Source organism: Siniperca chuatsi, linkage group LG10, assembly GCF_020085105.1.
Source record: "Siniperca chuatsi isolate FFG_IHB_CAS linkage group LG10, ASM2008510v1, whole genome shotgun sequence".
NCBI lineage: Eukaryota > Metazoa > Chordata > Actinopteri > Centrarchiformes > Sinipercidae > Siniperca > Siniperca chuatsi.
In genome coordinates, this window is record NC_058051.1 from 11888819 (window position 1) to 11908770 (window position 19952).

Sequence of the window (19952 nt, forward strand, 5' to 3'; positions counted from 1 at the left end):
CACCAACATTACTTGGTTAGGTTTAGGAAAAGATCATGGTTTGGTTAGGCTACTTCCTTAAAACATAAAAGGCACCACCCTGAAAGCTGCTAAGTATACCTCTTATTAGAGCCCCATGCTCCATGTGGCTTTGGCAAGTGTAGAAATCCAAAGCTGGACAGACCTGCCATGTCTAGTTACAGTTGCTATGATTGGACAATTGCAGTTCCGGGGTGGAGTTTAGTGAACTGGTCAATTCCTAGCATAGCTCAAGTCAACTTCAACCTGACTGGAGGTAATTCATTAATAATTTTAAAAACACCAGGATCTGTGCAGGGCCAAACATTACTAAAATTTTAGATGCTTGCTTTCTAAAGGCAGTGGATGAATATATTGATACTGTACATACATATTCATGTTATCCACTAAATAAGACAGATATTGCCAACATGAAATACACACGCACAAATAAATTTGAATATTTGTATTTTTAGAAATACCCTTCCCACACACACAGTCACACCCATGCACGCACACACTCACACACATATACATGAATGCATGAATAGTGACAGGTGCACAAACACATGAATCACTCTATGGCCCAAAAAGATCTGCTGGGCTTATAGGGCCAGAGACTGAAGAGAGCGGTAGTGACAGACTCTGTGTGTTTGTGTGTGGGAGGGGGGGTGTGTGCGCGCATTTGTATGTGAGGGAGAGACAGAGAGAAAGACAAAGAGATAGAGTGTAGGCCTACCGGTATGTATGTGTACAGTGTGTGTGTGTGCAAGCGTGACATGGTGCGGAAGAGTCATGGAGGTTTGCAGGGGGTTTTGTCCGTAGTGTGGCTCTGATATATCAGAAGTGCTCAGAGTCAGAGTTGTTACATAAACTGGGCTCTCTTCCTCCATCCGTCATTCCTTCACTCACTTATACACACACCACACACACACACACACACACACACACACACACACACACACACACACACACACACACACAGAGCTTTCTTTCCTTTTGCTTTTCTCTTACCTGTCACTCCTACATTCACAGATTCATTTGTTAATTCACAGGAGCTTTTGCTTCTGTGAATTAATGCTATGAACAGGTGAACAAAGAGAGACTGATTTGCATAGGCAATACTGTACTTAATTATGGTAATTCCAATGGGCCTAAATTTAATTTGAATTTGAACTGATAATCCTATTGTGACATCATGACACAAGACAACTAAAGCTACATCTTATAGTTTTTTCCAGTTGCTAACAAGCATTGTTCGATACTGAAACCACATTTTCAAAACGCTGCATTACCAGCATGAATGTTGGCCAAACAGTTAATATCACCTACAAAACTCACTCAGACCAACATACCAACACTGGCAACATTTCTCATTCAGAAAACACACATTTCATTCACAACACACTGACCTAAAAAACACTAACAACAGGAAGCATTACATGATTGATGAACTTTTCTTTTTTAAAGTTTCAGTGATTTTCCACATAAATACTGTAACACAATTTCACTTTATTGAAAGCATCTGTAACACGAATGAATCAGAAATTAATCAAAATTTTTACAATCGCTATGACAGTTTTTTCGATACATTTAACAATTTTCCTAAACTCTTAACGCACCAACACACCTAAAACACACAATTGGCAAAATGGTTAATTTCATGCTCAAAATCACACATTGTAAACTAAACCCCAAAACTAATTTTCAAAATACAATAATAAACTAACACAATACACTATGTCTAACAAAACACTGCAAACATGTTTTAAAATCAAATAATTATTCAAAACACTAACACATGTTCTCTTCCAACAGGAACATTTAGTCAATCATAACACAATGACAAAAAAAACCCCACTATCATCAGCTAAAATTACAGAAACTGCATTATTTTACGTGTCAGGTCTGCCCTTATACAATAGACAGTATATTGTATTGATCATAGATTGTGTTTTGCATTGTAGTTTCTTTTGAAGCTGCTCTACATTTTTGTTTTGTTGGGTTTAGTAAATGCATGCATTTTGTTTCTTTTGCTGCAGAAATTCAATACAAAAAATGAATGACCATCTCAGAGTAGCTTTATAAAATGTACAGTTTATGTAAAAAAAAAAATACAGACACAGAATTGTGCAGTGAAGACTTTATTTGCAAAAGGACATTACTGCAAGATATACAAACAGAAAAAGAACTGGAATTATAATAAAAAAAACAAAGTAATCTTCTAATCTGCCCGGTCTTCTGCATTTGGCCACATGTTCTTATCCACATCACACCTGATATCTTCTCTGGTAAGGCACCGTGGGAAGAATCTTTTGGCATGCCTTATCCACCCCTGGCAGAGATCAGCTGTGATTTATATATTTGCATAATTGCAATAAGCTGTTTCTCATTAGCAATGGAATAAAATACAGGGAATATACAGACTGTCATAGTGATTGTAAAAAACTGTATAACCAAAAGGTGAAAAAAGAGGGGAAAAACTCCAGGGCTGCAATGATAATGAAAACGAATAAATAAAATACATCCTACACATTACTGCAACAACATGTGTAGTTGTTCATTATAGTAAATTACAGTGATGGTTCTAGTCTGCTCTCTCTGTTCTCATCAACATCACATCTGATTTCATCTCTGGCATCTTGGTATGTTCCTCCTGGGATGTCTGATCCATCCCTGGCAGTCTTCAGGAGAAATGTCTCCACACCCCGCATTCATTGCCTCCAGTATTTTAGTATACTTTCAGTATTTTAAAATAATTACTGCATAAATGCTTGGAATTTGCCACCATTCTGTTTTGAATGTGTTTGTAATCATTTTGAATGCAGTGTGTTAGCATTAGAAAAATGTGCTGAAAATACACAGTGTTTTGCATGTTGTGGAGTACGAATGGGAAAAGAGTTCCTGAATTTTGAAAAGTGTGGTCACTGAATGCATTTTGTCTGAAAGCAATGAAAAATGGTTCACAGTTTGGTCTGCATTGAGACAGAATACATGTGTGTCAATGAGAGGGACCCAGGTGGAACGGTGAGGTTACAGGGAGCAGAGGTGAAGAAGGTGCAGGACTTTAAGTACTTAGGGTCAACGGTTCAGAACAATGGAGACTGGAAAAGAGGTGACGGGGCGAGTGCAAGCTGGTTGGAACGGGTGGAGAAAAGTGTCAGGTGTGTTGTGTGATAAAAGAGTATCAGCAAGAATGAAAGGAAAGGTGTTCAAGACGGTGGTGAGAGCAGCGATGTTGTACAGCTTAGAGACAGTGGCACTGAAGAAAAGACAAGAGGCAGAGCTGGAGGTAGCAGAGCTTAAGATGTTGAGGTTCTCTTTGGGAGTGACGAGGAAGGACAGGATCAGGAATGAGTACATCAGAGGGACAGCTCATGTTAGATGTTTTGTAGATAAAGTCAGAGAGGCCAGATTGAGGTGGTTTGGACATGTTCAGAGGAGAGACTGTGAATATATTGGTAGAAGGATGCTGAGGTTGGAGCTGCCAGGCAGGAGGTCTAGAGGAAGACCAAAGAGGAGATTTATGGATGTAGTGAGAGAGGACATGAAGTTAATTGGTGTGAGTGAAGTGGATGCAGAGGACAGGGTTAGATGGAGGCACATGATTCGCTGTGGCGACCCCTGAAAGGGAACAGCCGAAAGGAAAAGAAGTTTGGTCTGCATTGACTTCTGTTTCGCTGACTGTATGAAGAGTTTTGAAAATGTGGTTTCAGTATTGAACAATGCTTGTTAGCAACTGGAAAAAACTGTAAGTGTCCTCTGATTCCAGTATGCTGATGTTTACAAAATAATGTTATGTGTTGTCATGACTATGAAATGGAAATGATTACAGAAGGCTGTGATTCATAACAACACACTCAGAGCGAAAAACAGAATATTGTTACTGAGAACTCTGAGAATATGTTCTAGAAACAAACTTGTGGTTGAGGGGTTCTGGTTCTAATCCCTGGAGTCGATGCTTAACTGTGAGGAAAACCTATCACTGTCCCATTACTGCCAATGTACTGTACATGTGAGCAATGTGAAAAAGACAGTGTAGTAGTAAAAAAGATCATATATATAAAGCTAAAAAATGATATTTTTTTCAAAACAAAATTCTGAATAAAAAATGATCTAATTTATATTTTATTATTCATAAATCCTTAATATGCAGCATTTTCCTGTATTTAACATTTTATTTTCCACTCACTTCTCTACTAAATCACACCAAAAGGCAATTAATTAAAACAAGAAATGATGACAGACATTATTAAATCATTGTATTATTAACACTAAACATGATTGACCCTATCTAACATTGTATTTCCCCCTCCTACCCCTCCCTGTCAGTGGGAAATAACAGTCTGTTATTCCTCCTCCACAAAATGGAGGCTGCTTGGCATCATGCGTGGCAGTCCCAGAGTGCTTGTAGCCTATTAGTTCCCCTGTGCCTCATCACCGCTGCCTGGATGACAAGCACAAGCAGAGAGCTGCGAGCATCGTGCACGAACAGCGACACAATGTCATGTCTTGCCTCCTGGAATGGATGCCAGTGTGTGTATGTGTATGTTTGAGAGGAGAGAAACTAGATGGGGTTGCATTTGTGGTCGTATGTGCATGTGTGTGTGAGTGAGGATGTGTGGATAGTGTGGATGTGATTGCGTGTGCGTGTCTGTGTATGTCTTACCAGTGGGTATGTAACCATGTGTATGTGTGTGTTTGAGAGGGTGAGCTGACCCAGATCTGCTTATTAGCATCAGGAGGAGGGGGGCGGCAGTCACTTAGAGCTTTGTGCCTGAGCAGTGAACTGTGCTCGTGCTTCAGTGACACACCATCAAGCTTCATACAGTAACACCCCTCCCACACACAAACATACTCTCCGTCCTTCATCCTTTTCATCCTCTGCTCCCAAATATATGGGCTATCCAGGAAATAAAAACACTCAATCCAGAAAACACACTTTCCCCACTGTTGTAAAAATGCATATTCTTCTGGCTAAGAGAGCCTCAAGCTAAAACAATGGCATGCATGAATACTGTGTCTTGTGCACTACTTTATACACAAAATGCCTGAAATATTTGGCATCTTTGGGGTTTTGATTAGAATTTCAAAGATTTGGTGGGTGGAACACTGCTTTTGTGAAGATGGATCTGCAGATTAACCTTGCAGCATTGAAGGGGTTAAACTAAAACTTTGCCTATTGCATGCAAGTTTGTGTGCAATCTAATTATTTAGTTTACTTTCTAGATCTGCACTGGCCAGAATATATTACATTACAAATATCCTATTTAAAGAAACAAGGCAAGAACAAATGCAGTTTGTTATTGACAAAAATAGAAGGATTAAAACTGCTGTGATGTGAAAACATGTAAAAATGTTTTTGTAAAAACAAAAGATAATCTGCACAAACTGGTGTTTCCATTTAATCCAAAACTTAGATTACCTTTCTTAATACATAGTACCAGTTAATTAATAGATTGCTGAAGGAAGGTGAGAATGAAATTTGAAAGTTCTGTGTTGCTAATTTAGATACAGAAGCAGTCATTCGTTTTCCTATTTATGAAAATTGAGAAAAAAACTGCACACTCAAATAAAAACAAAAGTGGAAAGCCACATGGATAAAAGTTCTAAACAGTATTTATTATATATTTTTTTACTGGTACACATGTTCATTAGCTGACTACACTCTAGGCTACTTAACATCAACAGTTACTCTTCATCTATTTGAGAATTGGGAATTGCATTGGATCATGCAATTCAGAATAATCAAAATCTGAGTGTGAGATCTCCAACATGAACATGTGCATTGACTGAATGGTCTGAATTGAAGCCAACTGGGATGTACAGTAGCTTACATGTGCAGGTGTCCCACATCACCAGCTGAGGCTTCACTAGGTCAGCTGAGAGTAACAGGAGGGCAGACAGAAAGAAATCCGGGATCTCAGAGGGCCTGGGGGTAAATGTCTGGTCACATTGCTTAAATGTAGCTTCAAAATGGACTCATCCATTTCTAGCACATAGCCTATATTCAAATTTGAGGTGATGAGTGATGATAAGAAAATGGCAGTGAGACTTGAAGCATGTATTTTAGTTTGCACACAGATCGGAAATGACTCCGTAGATAAATGTTTGTCTATTTGTTATGGCTGCACCATTCCATAAAATGGAATCTTTGGGGTCTCCACCAGAATTTAAAATCAAGTTTTTTGGGTTTGAACGAAGTGTGGTTGCACTACGTGAGTTTGTAGCGACTGGCTAAACAATAAATCAGAAATCAGAATCAGAAATCAGAATCAGAATCAGGAATACTTTATTGATCCCCAAAGGGATTTAGGGGGTGAAATAAAATTTCTATCTTGTCTAAATGGCAATTGCAATTTTCTGCATAGCAGTTTAATAATAGGTGATACAAATGTATGATGCCTATATACAGTGTGACTTAAATAATAAACAGGCCCTATTCGAGAGTTTGCCTACCTAATAATCCACCAAGGATAAATCAGTGTGTCTCATCTCACAGGGACTTAATTTACATAGAGTGTAGTACGACCTCTGCTGGTAAAAGGTAGATATATTTTTCAAAATTCATATTTATTTTAAATGGATAAATACGGTATATACAATACATTACAAACCTTAGTTGCAGTGCAGGAACAGGAATTAGCTGAAAATTAAAAACTAAGTCATACAAATGTAGGGAAATTTTGTTTGCCACACTTGGATTTTTAAAACAGTAAAGCCAAAACATTTTATTTTACTCGTTTATATTATTGCTATAGATTTAACGTGCTACTAGGGTATTTTTTCTGCGTATTGGTCTATACAGATTCACTCGGATTCAATGCCTGTATGATGAAATAGTTGTTTAAAAAACACTTGGGAACTAAAGTCGGCGGCACCACGCCTCCACTCGGCTGTATTTTACAGTGACTCACTTCCAAAATGGCTTCTAAAGGGGAACCGGTTTATCAGATTTTCTCATTTCAGGACTGTAAAACCTCTCCAGACCCGATTTTTGAGCTCCCCGCCCAGTGCCTGACCCCTACACCGGTCCCGATAGTAATAGATAACGGCTCTTTCCAAACCCGCGCCGGCTGGGCGGCTCCAGCGGCGGAGTTTGAGTCACCGCGGCTGCTCTTCAGGTCGGTGGCGGCGCGCAGCCGTGGGGCCGCCCGCAGCGAGACCCAGATCGGTAACGATATCCCAAACCTGGAGCCGCTTCGGTGGCTGCTGAAGAGCCAATTCGACCGAAACGTGGTGGTCAACTTCGAGATACAGGAGCTCATCTTCGACTATGTGTTTACACACCTGGGCATCACCTCAGAGGTTAGTAGTGGGCGGTGACTGATGTGACTGTGTCCGCTGGTGTTGTGCCAAAATTTGTATCACCCAGCAAATGTGTACCCACGTCTTCTCTTTGATTTCACGAGAAGAGAGACTCTAATCATCTTTTTTATTATGTAATTTATTTTATTTTCCTATCGATGTCTTTTCAAAAAGAGAAGGGAAAGTTTATTTTAGTTGTAAAGCCATTTGGCATACTATGGCATATTTAATTTATAGGCCTACACAGGGTCTCTTTTGGCTCTGCATAACTCAGTCTAAACTAAACAGTTAACACAAAGGCTATTATTAGGGTTAGTGTTGTATAGACTCCAGTTAAATCAAATTTTATTCCAAGTTATCAACAAAAAAAAGTCTCCATACATTTAACATTAAAAGGCAAAAGTTCAAAGCCAGAGTCAGAGCAAAACAAGTTGACCTATACAGATATACTAAGATACATGTACAAGTAGCCTACACTGTAGGGCCGCAACTAATGATTTTCATCATTGATGAATCTGCTGTGCTGATTATTTTCTTGATTAATTGTTGGGGCATTCCGTCAGAAATCAATCACTATCCAAAAGTATTGAAATTATGGAAAAGCTTGTTTGTAAGCTTTCCGATGATCAGCGAAGCATACTGTAATGTTTATTTTTGAAGAAGATATCTGTCTCTTTAGGTGGGAGTCCAATATGGGTCAACTTTGAGGGCCCCTGTCTCGTGAATGGTTGGTTATTCTGGTTCATCAAACCACATTCTAACACTCTCAAATAGGTTAACATGTAGGGAAAGTGATTGTTTTCTGACGGAATGCCCCTGTTTAGTTTTTTATAAAATTTCAAAAATAGTAAAGATATTCAGTTTACTATCACACCAGACAAAGAATAGCAGCAATCACACACTGCATTGCATTTAAAAATGTTTTGCTGATTAGTGTTCCCGTCTATCAACTTTTTGATGAATTGGGTAATTTTTTCAGCTCAAGTATACAGAAATGTATAAATGGCACAAAAAGCTAAGCGCAATAAAATACTCAAAAGTATGCACTATATACACAAAATGAAAAAGTCTATTTAAATACCATTAATATCGTAGACTAGGCCTACATTGATACAGATAGGAAAGGCACCTCAACTCATGGCATCATGATATTTTTAATTCGACCAGCCAAAAAGCCTGAGGGTTTGAGAAGATGTTTTATTTCTAATCTAACACAAAGATTTTTTACTTTTAACTCCAACGGAAAGTGCCAGGTGTACTTCTCTGTTGATAATGTACTTCTGCAAAGGCAACAACATAGCAACACGTAAGAATTAAAACAAAGACATTTTAGGAAAAGATGTGAGGAGAGAGGAATCGAGGAAACATGATTTTCCTCTAACGTCCTTTCCTCTGAACGGTCATCTAAAGTGACCACCGTTTCTGATGATGGCGGCACAGCTGGATCAGCTGTCAGTAAGCTTTAACAATACTGTAGCAACTTTCGATGGTTTGAAGTTTGTATTTATGAAGTATGCACTGTCCACGTACTAATAAGGACGCACAGTTACCACCGCCAGCGCAGCATTGTTTTTTTCTTTTCTTTTTTTGTTTTCCCCTTTATAATAAACGCTCATGTCTCCTCAGAGATCCCTCCTAGCTTCTCAATCCAAATAAGAGCATTGGAACAGCCCTCACACTGGCAAACTGGAAATATTTCTGGGTCAAGCAAGGAATGAGGAGCGAGGAACAATCAAATAAGGGAATTGGGATGTACCCCAAGTGTTTTTGTAGCATTTGTGTGCATTAATAACAGTAATGCCATCCATCCATCCATTTTCTACCGCTTGGTCCCGTTAGGGGTCGCGGGTGACTGGAGCCTATCCCAGTGACTTTGGGCCTTAGGCAGGGTACACCCTGGACAGTGGCCAACTCGTCGCAGGGCTAACACAGACACAGACAAGGACAGACAACCATTCACTCTCACATTCATTCAATACGGGCAATTTAGAGTTATCAATTAACCTACACATGCATGTCTTTGGACGGTGGGAGGAAGCCGGAGAACCCGGAGAGAACCCACGGTAACACGGGGAGGACATGCAGATAATAACAGTAATGCAGCCTGGTAATTTCTGCTATTTTTGTTTTTATATGCAACATCAAAAAAGCTTTTCATGACAACCTGATGATCAATCAGTATTACTTTCCTCATGCTTTTGTAGGGCAGTGTGGCACACCCCATTGTGCTGACAGAGGCGCCCTGTAACCCGCTGCACTGTCGACAGATGATGTCAGAGTTGCTGTTTGAGTGCTACTGCGTCCCATACGTGTCCTACGGTGTGGACGGCTTGTACAGTTTCTACCACAATAACACTCAAAGGAACCTCCAGCCACCACACACTGGCATTGTTCTGTCCTCAGGATACCACTGTTCACACATTCTGCCGGTTATCAATGGCAGGTGAGCATTCACAGACAACTGCTTCTGTGTTGTATTTGCCCTTTCATTTTATATTCTTACTTACATTATTTTTCTCTTAAGAAATGCTTTACCCATCTATCCTTCTTTCCTGCCTCCCTTTAGTGCAATAATACACACATTTTGCACAGTTTGCTCTGTAGAGTCTAATTTTGAGTCCAATATGGTTTTGATTCGAGGTTGGATGCAGTGAACTGTAAGCGTGTGAACGTGGCTGGAAGTCAGGCAGCGTCCTACCTACAGCGCCTCCTCCAGCTGAAATACCCAGGTCACCTCGCCGCCATCACACTCAGCCGGGTGGAGGAACTTCTGCATGAACACAGTTACACTGCTGTGGATTATCGTGAAGGTACAGGATGTCAGAGCAAACATGCATATATATTGATACACTGAGAGCTTCGCTGGGCAAGTTTACAACTCCAAGTTGCAGCAGCAAATAACCATTTGAATTTTTGAATAGTTGTAGGTTCCCCAAATTAAACTTAAGTAACATTGATAAACTGTCTACAGACATGAATTGAAGGAGCTAGAAGACATGGAGATGCATGGAAACCATTTCTCTCTTTCATCTTTACTTACTTTTCATTCCCTCTATGTTGTGTTCCCACAGAGCTGGAAAAGTGGCGCAGCCCAGAGTTTTATGAGCGGGAGGTTCACCGTATACAGCTTCCCTTCTCGGGTAAGGTGCCGGGCGGCTGTGTGAGTGTGGAGGAGAGGCAGGAGAGACGAGCTCAGCAGCTTCGAAGGCTTCAGGAGATCAACGCTCGCCGGCGGGAGGAGAAGCTGCAGCAGGACCAAGAGAGGCTGGACAGACTTATGGCAGTACAGGCAAGGGACCTATATTATCATTTACGGTTTATTATAAAGCCCTTTAGGTTTTTCAAATAACATTTATATGCGTAACACTTAATATACAATAGGAAAGACTTTTTGACCCATTTACATCTGACAGTTACAAGGAGACTAACTATAAAAAGGCTAATTGTTCGTCTAAGGATTTTTTTGTGTCCACTACAACGATAACTATAACTATAACTATATAATAAAAAGAAGCTCTAACTACATTTGTGTTTTGATGTTAGATCTTCGGTTTGATTTTCAAACACAGCTGGTGTGTGCTGCAGAGTGACTGTAGAGTTTTGTGTGTGCAGGAGCTGCTGGAGGATGGCCTGTTGGATCAGTTTCATAAGAGCCTGGTGGAGCTCAACATGGACTCAGCTGAGGAGTTGCAGTCGTACATCAACAAACTGCAGGTGGCTGTGGAGCAGGGCAGACAGAAACTGCTGCACAGCGAAGGAGCAGAGGGAAAGACGGAGGTGGGTGATACGCCACCAAATCAGAGAAAAACAGAATTAGGAAATCTCGATTTGTTGTAATGCTCTGTGTCTGGCAAAACATTTGGATAATTAAATTCAAAATATTTCCTTTGGTTGCTTATTAATTAATGTAAAAAAAACCATATAATGTCTGTTCTTTTCTTCTGTAGTTATATTAGGTTACCGAAAGAAAATATATATAAAATGTATGTATAACTTGAGTGTATAGCAGTGTTATATAAGCAGTGTTTCTATGTATGTACTGTATCACTTGGCTATAAGCTAGGTATGCAAATGACTCAGTTGCCAACAGTAACAAGGAAGCAAAGTGGTCAAACTACACTGTATTCTCAACAAAAGTGATGGCAGCAGCTGATAAACTTAGAGCAACTGAGCTGAGGTCACATTCAAATGTACCAATTATTAATTAGGTCTACATGTCATTACGGTGAATGTGCTGCGGGGCTCTACAGGATCCGTCCTTGTTTGCTGCAGTCAATGTGCTGCAGCTGACATGAAGCCTGAAGGCTGTTCTGTTGCTCTCTCCCAGGTGTCTGAGCTGGAGCAGCCGATGGATGAGGGAGACGGAGTGGCGCTGATGGATCCTGACTTCCCTGAGGACACACTGCCAGAAAAACCTGCTAATGTAGTTCAGGTAGTGGCACAGAGTCAATGGAACTTCCCAGACAGATATTTAGATCCTCATTAATGCTGTCCAGGCAGTTATCTTCCAGTTTAATATATGGCATGATGTGTGAGAAAACGTTTTGTCCTGTATTATGTTTTTGTGCCAGAACAGTAATGAAACTAGCTAACTTTGCTCATAAGTTGAAACATTTGGTGTCAATACTTGTCACACATTAATGCCAGTGAAAATTAACTTTGATCTTGTCTCCAGCCCATGTTCAACATGGCAGAGTACCACCAGCTGTTTGTGGGGACGGAGCGTCTGCGGTGTCCAGAGATCCTGTTCCAGCCCTCACCAACTGGAGAGGAACAGATGGGACTAATGGAGACGCTGCAGTACGTCCTGGCCAGGTAATGCTACAATACACCATGTGCATGTAAAAACATCAAGCACACATATGCATATACCGTACTGTACATATAAACACATAGCCACACACTAATGAAATCATGCAAACACACACACGGATCACGCAAAAATCTTTCTTTGCCTATTATATTTTATCATACATACTGCATTTTAGCATAAAATTTTTTTTTTTTAATGTTAGAAAATGACATGTATTTCTTACATCTTCCATACTGCTTACAGGTACACTGCAGAGCAGCAGGAGGCGCTTGTGAGCAATGTGTTCCTTACAGGAGGGAACATGCAGTACCCTGGGATGAAGGAGAGAGTGGAGAGAGAACTGCTGGCTATGAGGCCCTTCCAGTCACACTTCAAGGTACAAAGTCGTCCTACATCCTTAAAACTCTATTTATCATTACATGTTCCTAAGGTACCAAACCATGCTGTTCTGAATCACATCCCACTTCACGTTTCAGATGTTGACCAGTAAAGACAGATCTTGTCTTTATTGGTCAACTTCTTATATATATATATTTGAATTCTTTGAGGCCACAAAGAATACTTGCAATATTGCTAATTCATCTAAAAGAAATACTTACATATATACACTATATGAGAGAGAGAGAGAAAAGCCCTAGAATAAACTATTTTTATTTAAAAATAAAAAAGAGCAAAAGAATTTAGGTTAAAAGCATTTAAGTAATGTAAGAGAAAAGACTAAAATCTAGGGAAACCAGTTATCCTGGCTTAACTGCCCAAATACTTTTCAGATTGGTGGTTTAGATAATCCAGTGGTAATCTTCTTGTAAATACGTTTAAACTCTGACTCCTTCCCAGGTGACAATGGCGTCGCGGCCAGCCCTGGACGCCTGGTACGGGGCAAGAGACTGGGCCTTGGAGCATCGACCTGGACGAGGGGGAGGAGCGGCAGAGGGATGGATCAGCAGACAGGACTACGAGGAGAAAGGAGGCGAGTACCTGAGCGAGCACTGTGCCTCTAATGTTTTCATTCCCATGAAAATTGCCAAACCAGTTCCTGCTCGCCCCAACGAGCCCTCTGTTACCACACTGACATCAACTGGAGCTTCTGCTGCCGTCACCACGTTTACGTCTGCCCTGACTCCCTCCTGTTCTACTGTTGCTGCTGATGTTTCTATGGTTACCTCCTAAACTGGGCTCTCAGAGTCTCTGATGTTTACTTTTTTGGTTTACTCACTTTCATTCAGTTTAACTTCTAACTAACAGTCTAACTACATCAGTTTGTGTCCTCTACCGTTTCCAAGCATTCCTTTCAACAAACTCCATAGAGGAGGTGTGAACTAATTGAAGATTCAGATAGGTGATGCTGCCTAAGCATGATTGTAACTTCAAAGAATAAATCTCAATGTGGTCTACTATTAGGCATTTCTCTGTGGAAATTTAAAGAAACACATCACCAAACAACAATAAAAGAAGAAATATAAGGTACATTAGCAGTAGCTGTATTTACAGTGTTAAGGCATGGATTTTACCTTAATGTACCGGCAAAGTCACCATTCAGGAATGTTGAAGGGGATTCACTTCCTGTCTGTTCTTAATCTGCAGGGAGACTTCATCTATTCACACACTGTTTTTGGTGACTTCTGTAACTTCTTGATTGAAACTTGTTTTGGAAATATAGTTTTGTTTTATTTCCATTATGCCTGGCGAAACTACAAGAAACCATTCATATTGAATGGTCATCAAATTAATGATCTTAAAAGGTCTAGTGGGAATATTTCATGTATTACCATGTAAATAGAATTTGTTGTTTTTAATGTTTTAAAAAATATATATTTTCACCAATGGAAACAGTTGTTTGCTTTTGATTGAATGACAAGTCTGACAGCTGTCTGATGTTACTAGTTACAGATGAACAGACCTCAAGTCTTACATTTTGATCAGTAAAACCAAATAAAGGGTTGATTCGCTCAAATTACACACACACAAATAAACATGTTTTCTAACTTACCTCTAGTTGTATCCACATTACTCTGGAGTACGGCTGACAACTAATGATTATTTTCATTACTAATTAATTGGTCGTTTGTTTTTTTGCTTAATCGATTAGTTCTTTAGTGTATAAGATTTAGTCTGAATCACATCACAGTTTCCGAGAGCATCTTGAAATTGCTTGTTTTGTCTGACCAACAGTTCAAACCCTAAAGATACTCAGTTTACAATAATATAAAACAGAGGCAAGAAACAAACCCCCACATTTGAGAAGCTGTGACTAGTGTTTGATATTTGTGCTTGATAAATGACTGAAACGATAAGTCCATTATCAAAATTGTGGATAATTGATTTTCTGACCCAATAATTGATCGACTCAGCTGTCTACTGCCTGGAAGATTAGATATTATTTAAAAAATCCTATGGTATGCTTTGGAAAATGATTGCCAATGATTTGAAATTTTTATCATTTCAGTACTACTTTGGATAATTCAAAAGAACATACAGTCAGCTAGGGACTATTTCTTCAGTAGAAAATTGTTCAGACAAATCATGGATTTTCAAGCATGGATAGAAAACAACTGGAGGTAAGTGAGAAAATGTTTTTTTGTTTTTAATTTAAATTTGGGTGAACTAACCCCTAAAATTCAGTATATACTATATATACTGTACAATTAGGTGTTGTAATATAGTTTTGCACCACTAGATGGCACAGATTAACACAAAATCTACTGTCTATAGTGGCAACTGAGCTGCTGCTTTTTGTTATCAGCATATTCACAATAGTATATCTATTATACAATATAAATAGACTGACCTCTGTAATAGTAATTTCTTGTAGATTTTCTTAAAGCCAAGGGTTTCAAACTTCCTGTGTCAGCGATTCTCACTGTAGGTTTCCGATAATGCTAAAATTGATGATGTGGTTTTCTGTGAATGCCAGTTGAACTATATTTGTGCTCAGCCTATTAATCTACAAATCCACAGTTTAATCAGTCTAATGTTCACAAGAACACGTGACAACAGGAACCTTTTAATCTAGATACTGTCCAGTGCTCTCTCGCTTATCTAATCTAAAGGTTTTGACTCTCACTGAAGAACTGTCAGGTGACTTGCAGGTGTGTTTTTGCTGCACTGTTCTGTTCCTTGTTGGTCCACATTATTAACCCAGCAGACCTCTGTGGTCTAATAGTATTATGTAGTATTAAACTGTGCCACAGCGCAAACCCTCAGCCAGCTTGTTCTGTTTCTCCTCAAGCAGCAGTAACTCTCTCACACTCTATCTCTCTCTCTCTCTCTCTCTCTCTCTCTCACACACACACACACACACACACACACACACACACACACACACACACACACACACACAGCACCCTGGTTTCCACAGCAGGGCAGAGCAGGGCTAATCAGAGCCAAAACAGGCATGTGACTGCAGGGTGATTGGCTCAAATTTGACAAGAAGGATTAAAAAGGAAAAACAAGGCAATCTTTTATGTGTAAAAGCAAGTAAACAGGATTTATTTCTATGGTTACACTACATTTCAGCAAGGCTTTCTTAATGATATTTAGGGGGAAAAAATGCACATGCAACTCAAAAAATACAATGGATTATGGGTGTTTTCTACCTTTTCATCTCCATGCGATACATAGTCATCGTATTTGTCTAACAGGGATGCCATTGTATGGCTTTTGGTTGTTATATAACATAAACAAGCAGGTGAATAATCTCTAAAGGCTTACTGATCTGAGTCTTTGATAAAGACGTTTGATATTTACAATATTATGTGGTTATGATGCGTGTTGATAGTGGCCTGGTTCTTCTGAGCCCTTCAGGATATGTCGTAGCTCAAATTCAGCAACAAAAAACAGATGTGATAGGTGGTCATGGTGCCCATTTTTATCCATGACTGCCATACCATCATACCTGCTTTCACCTCCCCCTTGCTGACGTCTACCATCCATTTTTCTCTGTCACCTTTCCAGATGTCAGCGATGTACAAGTCAAATTTACTGCTAGGACCAATAAACGTCATCATTAGGTGGGGTTTCTAAATAAATTCTCTACCGAACAGCTCAAGGGATGCTGTAGGTGCACCATGCAGATCTTGGGTATTTTTAAACAAGCCCGCGCTGTATTGGACCTTGTTTGTGCCACAGTGTTGGCTAGTGTCCAATTAGGAGGATTTATCTTTGAGCTGCAGTGTTGCAGGTCAGCAAGAACACCAAGCAGGGCTGAGCTCATGTCACACAGTCCTGTGTTGGAGGGGAGGAGAAGATAAGGACCCCAGAGTTGGTGGTGTGACAGATGCACAATGAGGTTTTTTAATGGTTGGATAATCTTATTTTATATTATTTTTCCTGTGTATAACTTTGAGCCTTTCACAAATTCTAAATAATTCTGGGAGCAACAACACAATCCACTTCTTTTTTCCCCTCTACAGAGAAGTCTTGATGGTTACAGAGTTTAAAATAGCCTGTTGGCAGCATGTCCTGTTGGCATAGCTACATAAGGTGAAGACAAGCTGAAATCCAATAGAACCTTTGTTGCAGACAACCCTGCTATTTCTCTCCTGACTCTCTTCACTCTGCACAGGGGCAAAACCGTTTCTAGCGACTCCCAGTTGGTCGGGGCACCTGCACATTGGGGAGTGGAAATGGGGTTATAGCTTGAACCTACTACGCATGATACCTTACCCACATGAAAATGTGTGAGAAAAATTTGAAACTAAGTGTTCAGGGGTAATTTGTTACTTAAAATATTTTTTTTAAATGTTTCTTTATGCTATTGCTGTGTGGTAATTATTAAAATATAAGCAGTACTTTAATGTTGAAGTGAGCTGGTTGAGGTGGAGCTAATTTAAACTATTTTATATACACTGTTGGGAAGTTTAATCTACAACAATGTATCATATTTTAGATGCTGATTATAGGTTTTGTATGTAATATCTTAACCTGAAAAGTAAACAGTAACTATAGCTGTCAAATAAATGTAGTGGAGTAAAAAGTACAGTGTTTCATTATAAAGAAGCATTAAATGAAAATACTCAACCTCAAAATTGTACTTAACTACAGTATTTGTGTAAATGTAAATAGTTTCTGTGCACCACTGACAGCCACAACTTTTTTGGGTTGATGCGTTCATGTGAGAAGCCGTAACATCTGACATCTGCTGCCAAACAGCATTTTTTGTAGATCCAAGGAACAACCAAATTGATATTATGCTCTTAAAGACGTCCATGTTTGATTACTGTTTGTCTTGAATGATTAATTTCCTAACACAACCCATGAATTCAGTGCTGCTTGGCAGCTGTCTATCCAGTCTCCAGTGTCATCATCAGTGGCATTATATTATTTGTGTGCTGATCATACTGATCATATGAACTATTACCAGTTTTATTATCATACATGTAAATAATGATCATTTAAAAACCCTATGGTCCCTTCAGAGTTGGACTTTCTCGACTCCCAAGCTGGAGTTTCAATATTTCAGTAACTGTCATGAACATCTCAGTTTTCTCACGTCTTCAGTTTTCTTCAACAGAAATGTTGGCTGCTGTCCAACCAGAGGAAACGTACTGTATAGCTCTCACTGAGAGGTGAGAGAGGCTCACAGACCAGCAGGAAAAGCATCAACATTATAAGATGAATGACCCTAACAGATCTGATATTTACTGCCTGGACAGAGAACATGGCCAATTTGTGAGAAGCTGCTGTCTCTGTATCAATAATGGCCAATCATTATTTCTTTGGTACTGTTTCATGTATTGTTTACAGAGATTCCTGTTAAAGTGATATTCCACTCAAAATCTATCTTTTGACTAATGACTATAAAATGTTTGTAATTTCCTGTCAGCTTGAATTCACATCACTGACAAAGGATCCCAATATTGGAAAAAAGTACACTGGAACAAAGTACCAAAATATCCATAGAAACATGTTTAACGCGCGCGCGTGCACACACACACACACACATACACACACACACAGCTTTGACAGATTGGTAGAACTATGGCCCTGTCTCACACTTGGATTTATTACCATCTGCAGACACCTTGTCTGAGGCTGATGGAGTCATTATAATGAGTCTCTGCTGTTATGAAAAACTACCTAGCTCCAGTTTTGCAAATGATCATTGTTTTCATCTGCACTAAAGATGGATGATTTCCATAACATTTTATGCAAATTTAATCGCTGGGTCCAGTCCCCCCCCCCAGCCAGCCACATAAAAGCTGAATAATGAAAGTATATGTTTTTCCTAGGATGATCATGTGACCTTGCTTTATTACCTGAGGACAGACGTGTGGTACCTGAGAGGTAATGAAACGTCTGTGAAGATGAAAGCGAAGAGCTCATTTTCCAAATTGAATTGTATTTGTTTTAACTCCCAATTAAACTGCAGGACCATGAATCAGAGACACAGAACAGAGATTTTCTTTTGATAAGAAAAAGCACAGCGTGTTTTTATGTGAGCATACAGCCAAGTGTACATCTGTGTTTTCTATTGTCAGTATCAATCAGTAGCATAAGAACTACAAAACACAACAGCACATCTTTTGTAGCAGAAAAGCATTGTTGCACTGACCTCTGTTGGTTTAAAGTTTTATTTTTGGTTTATATTATCACTTTTGTGGTTGAAAGAGATTGTGCAACATGAAGGACAGAAAATAAAACATTCTGTGAGCCCTGATTAACTCAAAAATGAACTAATTCTGCTCACCGCGTTATGTTTCACCGCGTTATGTTTTCATGTTACATTTTTCTTTGGTTTTCAGATTTGACCCTCTCAGATGAAGATGTCTTTGCTGAGTTAATCTTTTCCAGGTTAAAGCACGTTTCATGCACTTGCTTGGACATTTTTCCTTTAATTTACCCAACATTTTAAACATCAGCATAAAACTAAGTCTTCTTTTGCAATTAATGGTCAACAACCTCAGTTGCCATTTTTTCCAAACTCTCTCAATGTGCTTCACTGTGCTGAGTGTCCTTTTGAAAGGTACTTAAAGGTACAAACATGGTGATTGTGGTACATAATTATGTTTTGGAGTGTCCCTGACTTTGGTTGCCAAGATAAAAAAGCCAGGATAAACTGTCATTAGCTAGAAGAAAAAGGGATAGTTTCCCCGAGTGTTTTTGAAGCAGAAGCACCATGAATGGCATCATGAAACAACAACAGACGTCTGTGCAAGTCTGTGTACATTTCTTTGGTATCATTCATTATCTTTTGCCTTATTTTTTCTTACCAATAGTTTACTGAACATTTGGTTAACTTCATTATTGAGAATGAAAATATGCTCACACATAAATGACTGACCAGTCTTCACTTCTAGCTTCATTTCACTTCACTTCTAGCTTCATTTCACTTCACTTCTAGCTTCATTTCAACTTCAAGGAGCCTGACTCTCTTTCTCTTTTTTGTAGCAGCTTTCAACTGAACAGTGTTTTTATGGGATTTGTACTGTGTACATCTTTACTGATATGATTTGGGCAACTGAAGAGGTCCATAGACATATATATTCCCCCATGGCCTTTAAAAGGACACAGTGTTTGTATGCTTTTCCATTTCCTCCAGTCAGCTCCCAAAGGACTGAAAAGTCTTCAAACTGCAGTGAAGGAAATGAGGGAGAAAAAGCCTCTGGGCTCTCTGCAGGAGCTCACCCAACTTTTTCTGATTGAACACCCTGATATGAGCATCAAATGTCTCTAGCCTGGATATTTAATGAACATTCAAAAGGATGAAACCTTATAGTTTGAATATAAACTGTTACACAGTATCCAGCACAGTCTAATCACCCCAACAAGGGAGCTATAGTAGCTGTAATCGGATGTAAATGACCTCTTTCTCCTCCTCCTCCCCTCCTCCCTC

The 19952-nt window shown here is 39.4% G+C and overlaps 1 protein-coding gene across 2 annotated transcripts; it reads left to right on the top strand.

Moving 5' to 3' along the window:
- Nucleotides 1-6874: 6874 nt before the first annotated feature.
- actr5 (actin related protein 5) lies at nucleotides 6875-15318 on the top strand. 2 transcript variants are annotated; one of them, XM_044210427.1, is made up of 10 exons: nucleotides 6875-7305; nucleotides 9510-9748; nucleotides 9946-10115; nucleotides 10377-10594; nucleotides 10918-11082; nucleotides 11633-11737; nucleotides 11981-12120; nucleotides 12362-12494; nucleotides 12956-13088; nucleotides 14565-15318. In XM_044210427.1, exons 1-10 carry the CDS (start codon nucleotides 6922-6924, stop codon nucleotides 14678-14680), a joined length of 1803 nt encoding a protein of 600 aa, XP_044066362.1. In that variant the 5' UTR covers nucleotides 6875-6921; the 3' UTR covers nucleotides 14681-15318. The 2 variants fall into 2 exon arrangements, with proteins under 2 accessions (XP_044066362.1, XP_044066361.1); XM_044210426.1 differs by lacking the exon at nucleotides 14565-15318 and having other exon boundaries at nucleotides 12956-13948.
- The last annotated feature ends 4634 nt before the right edge of the window (nucleotides 15319-19952 follow it).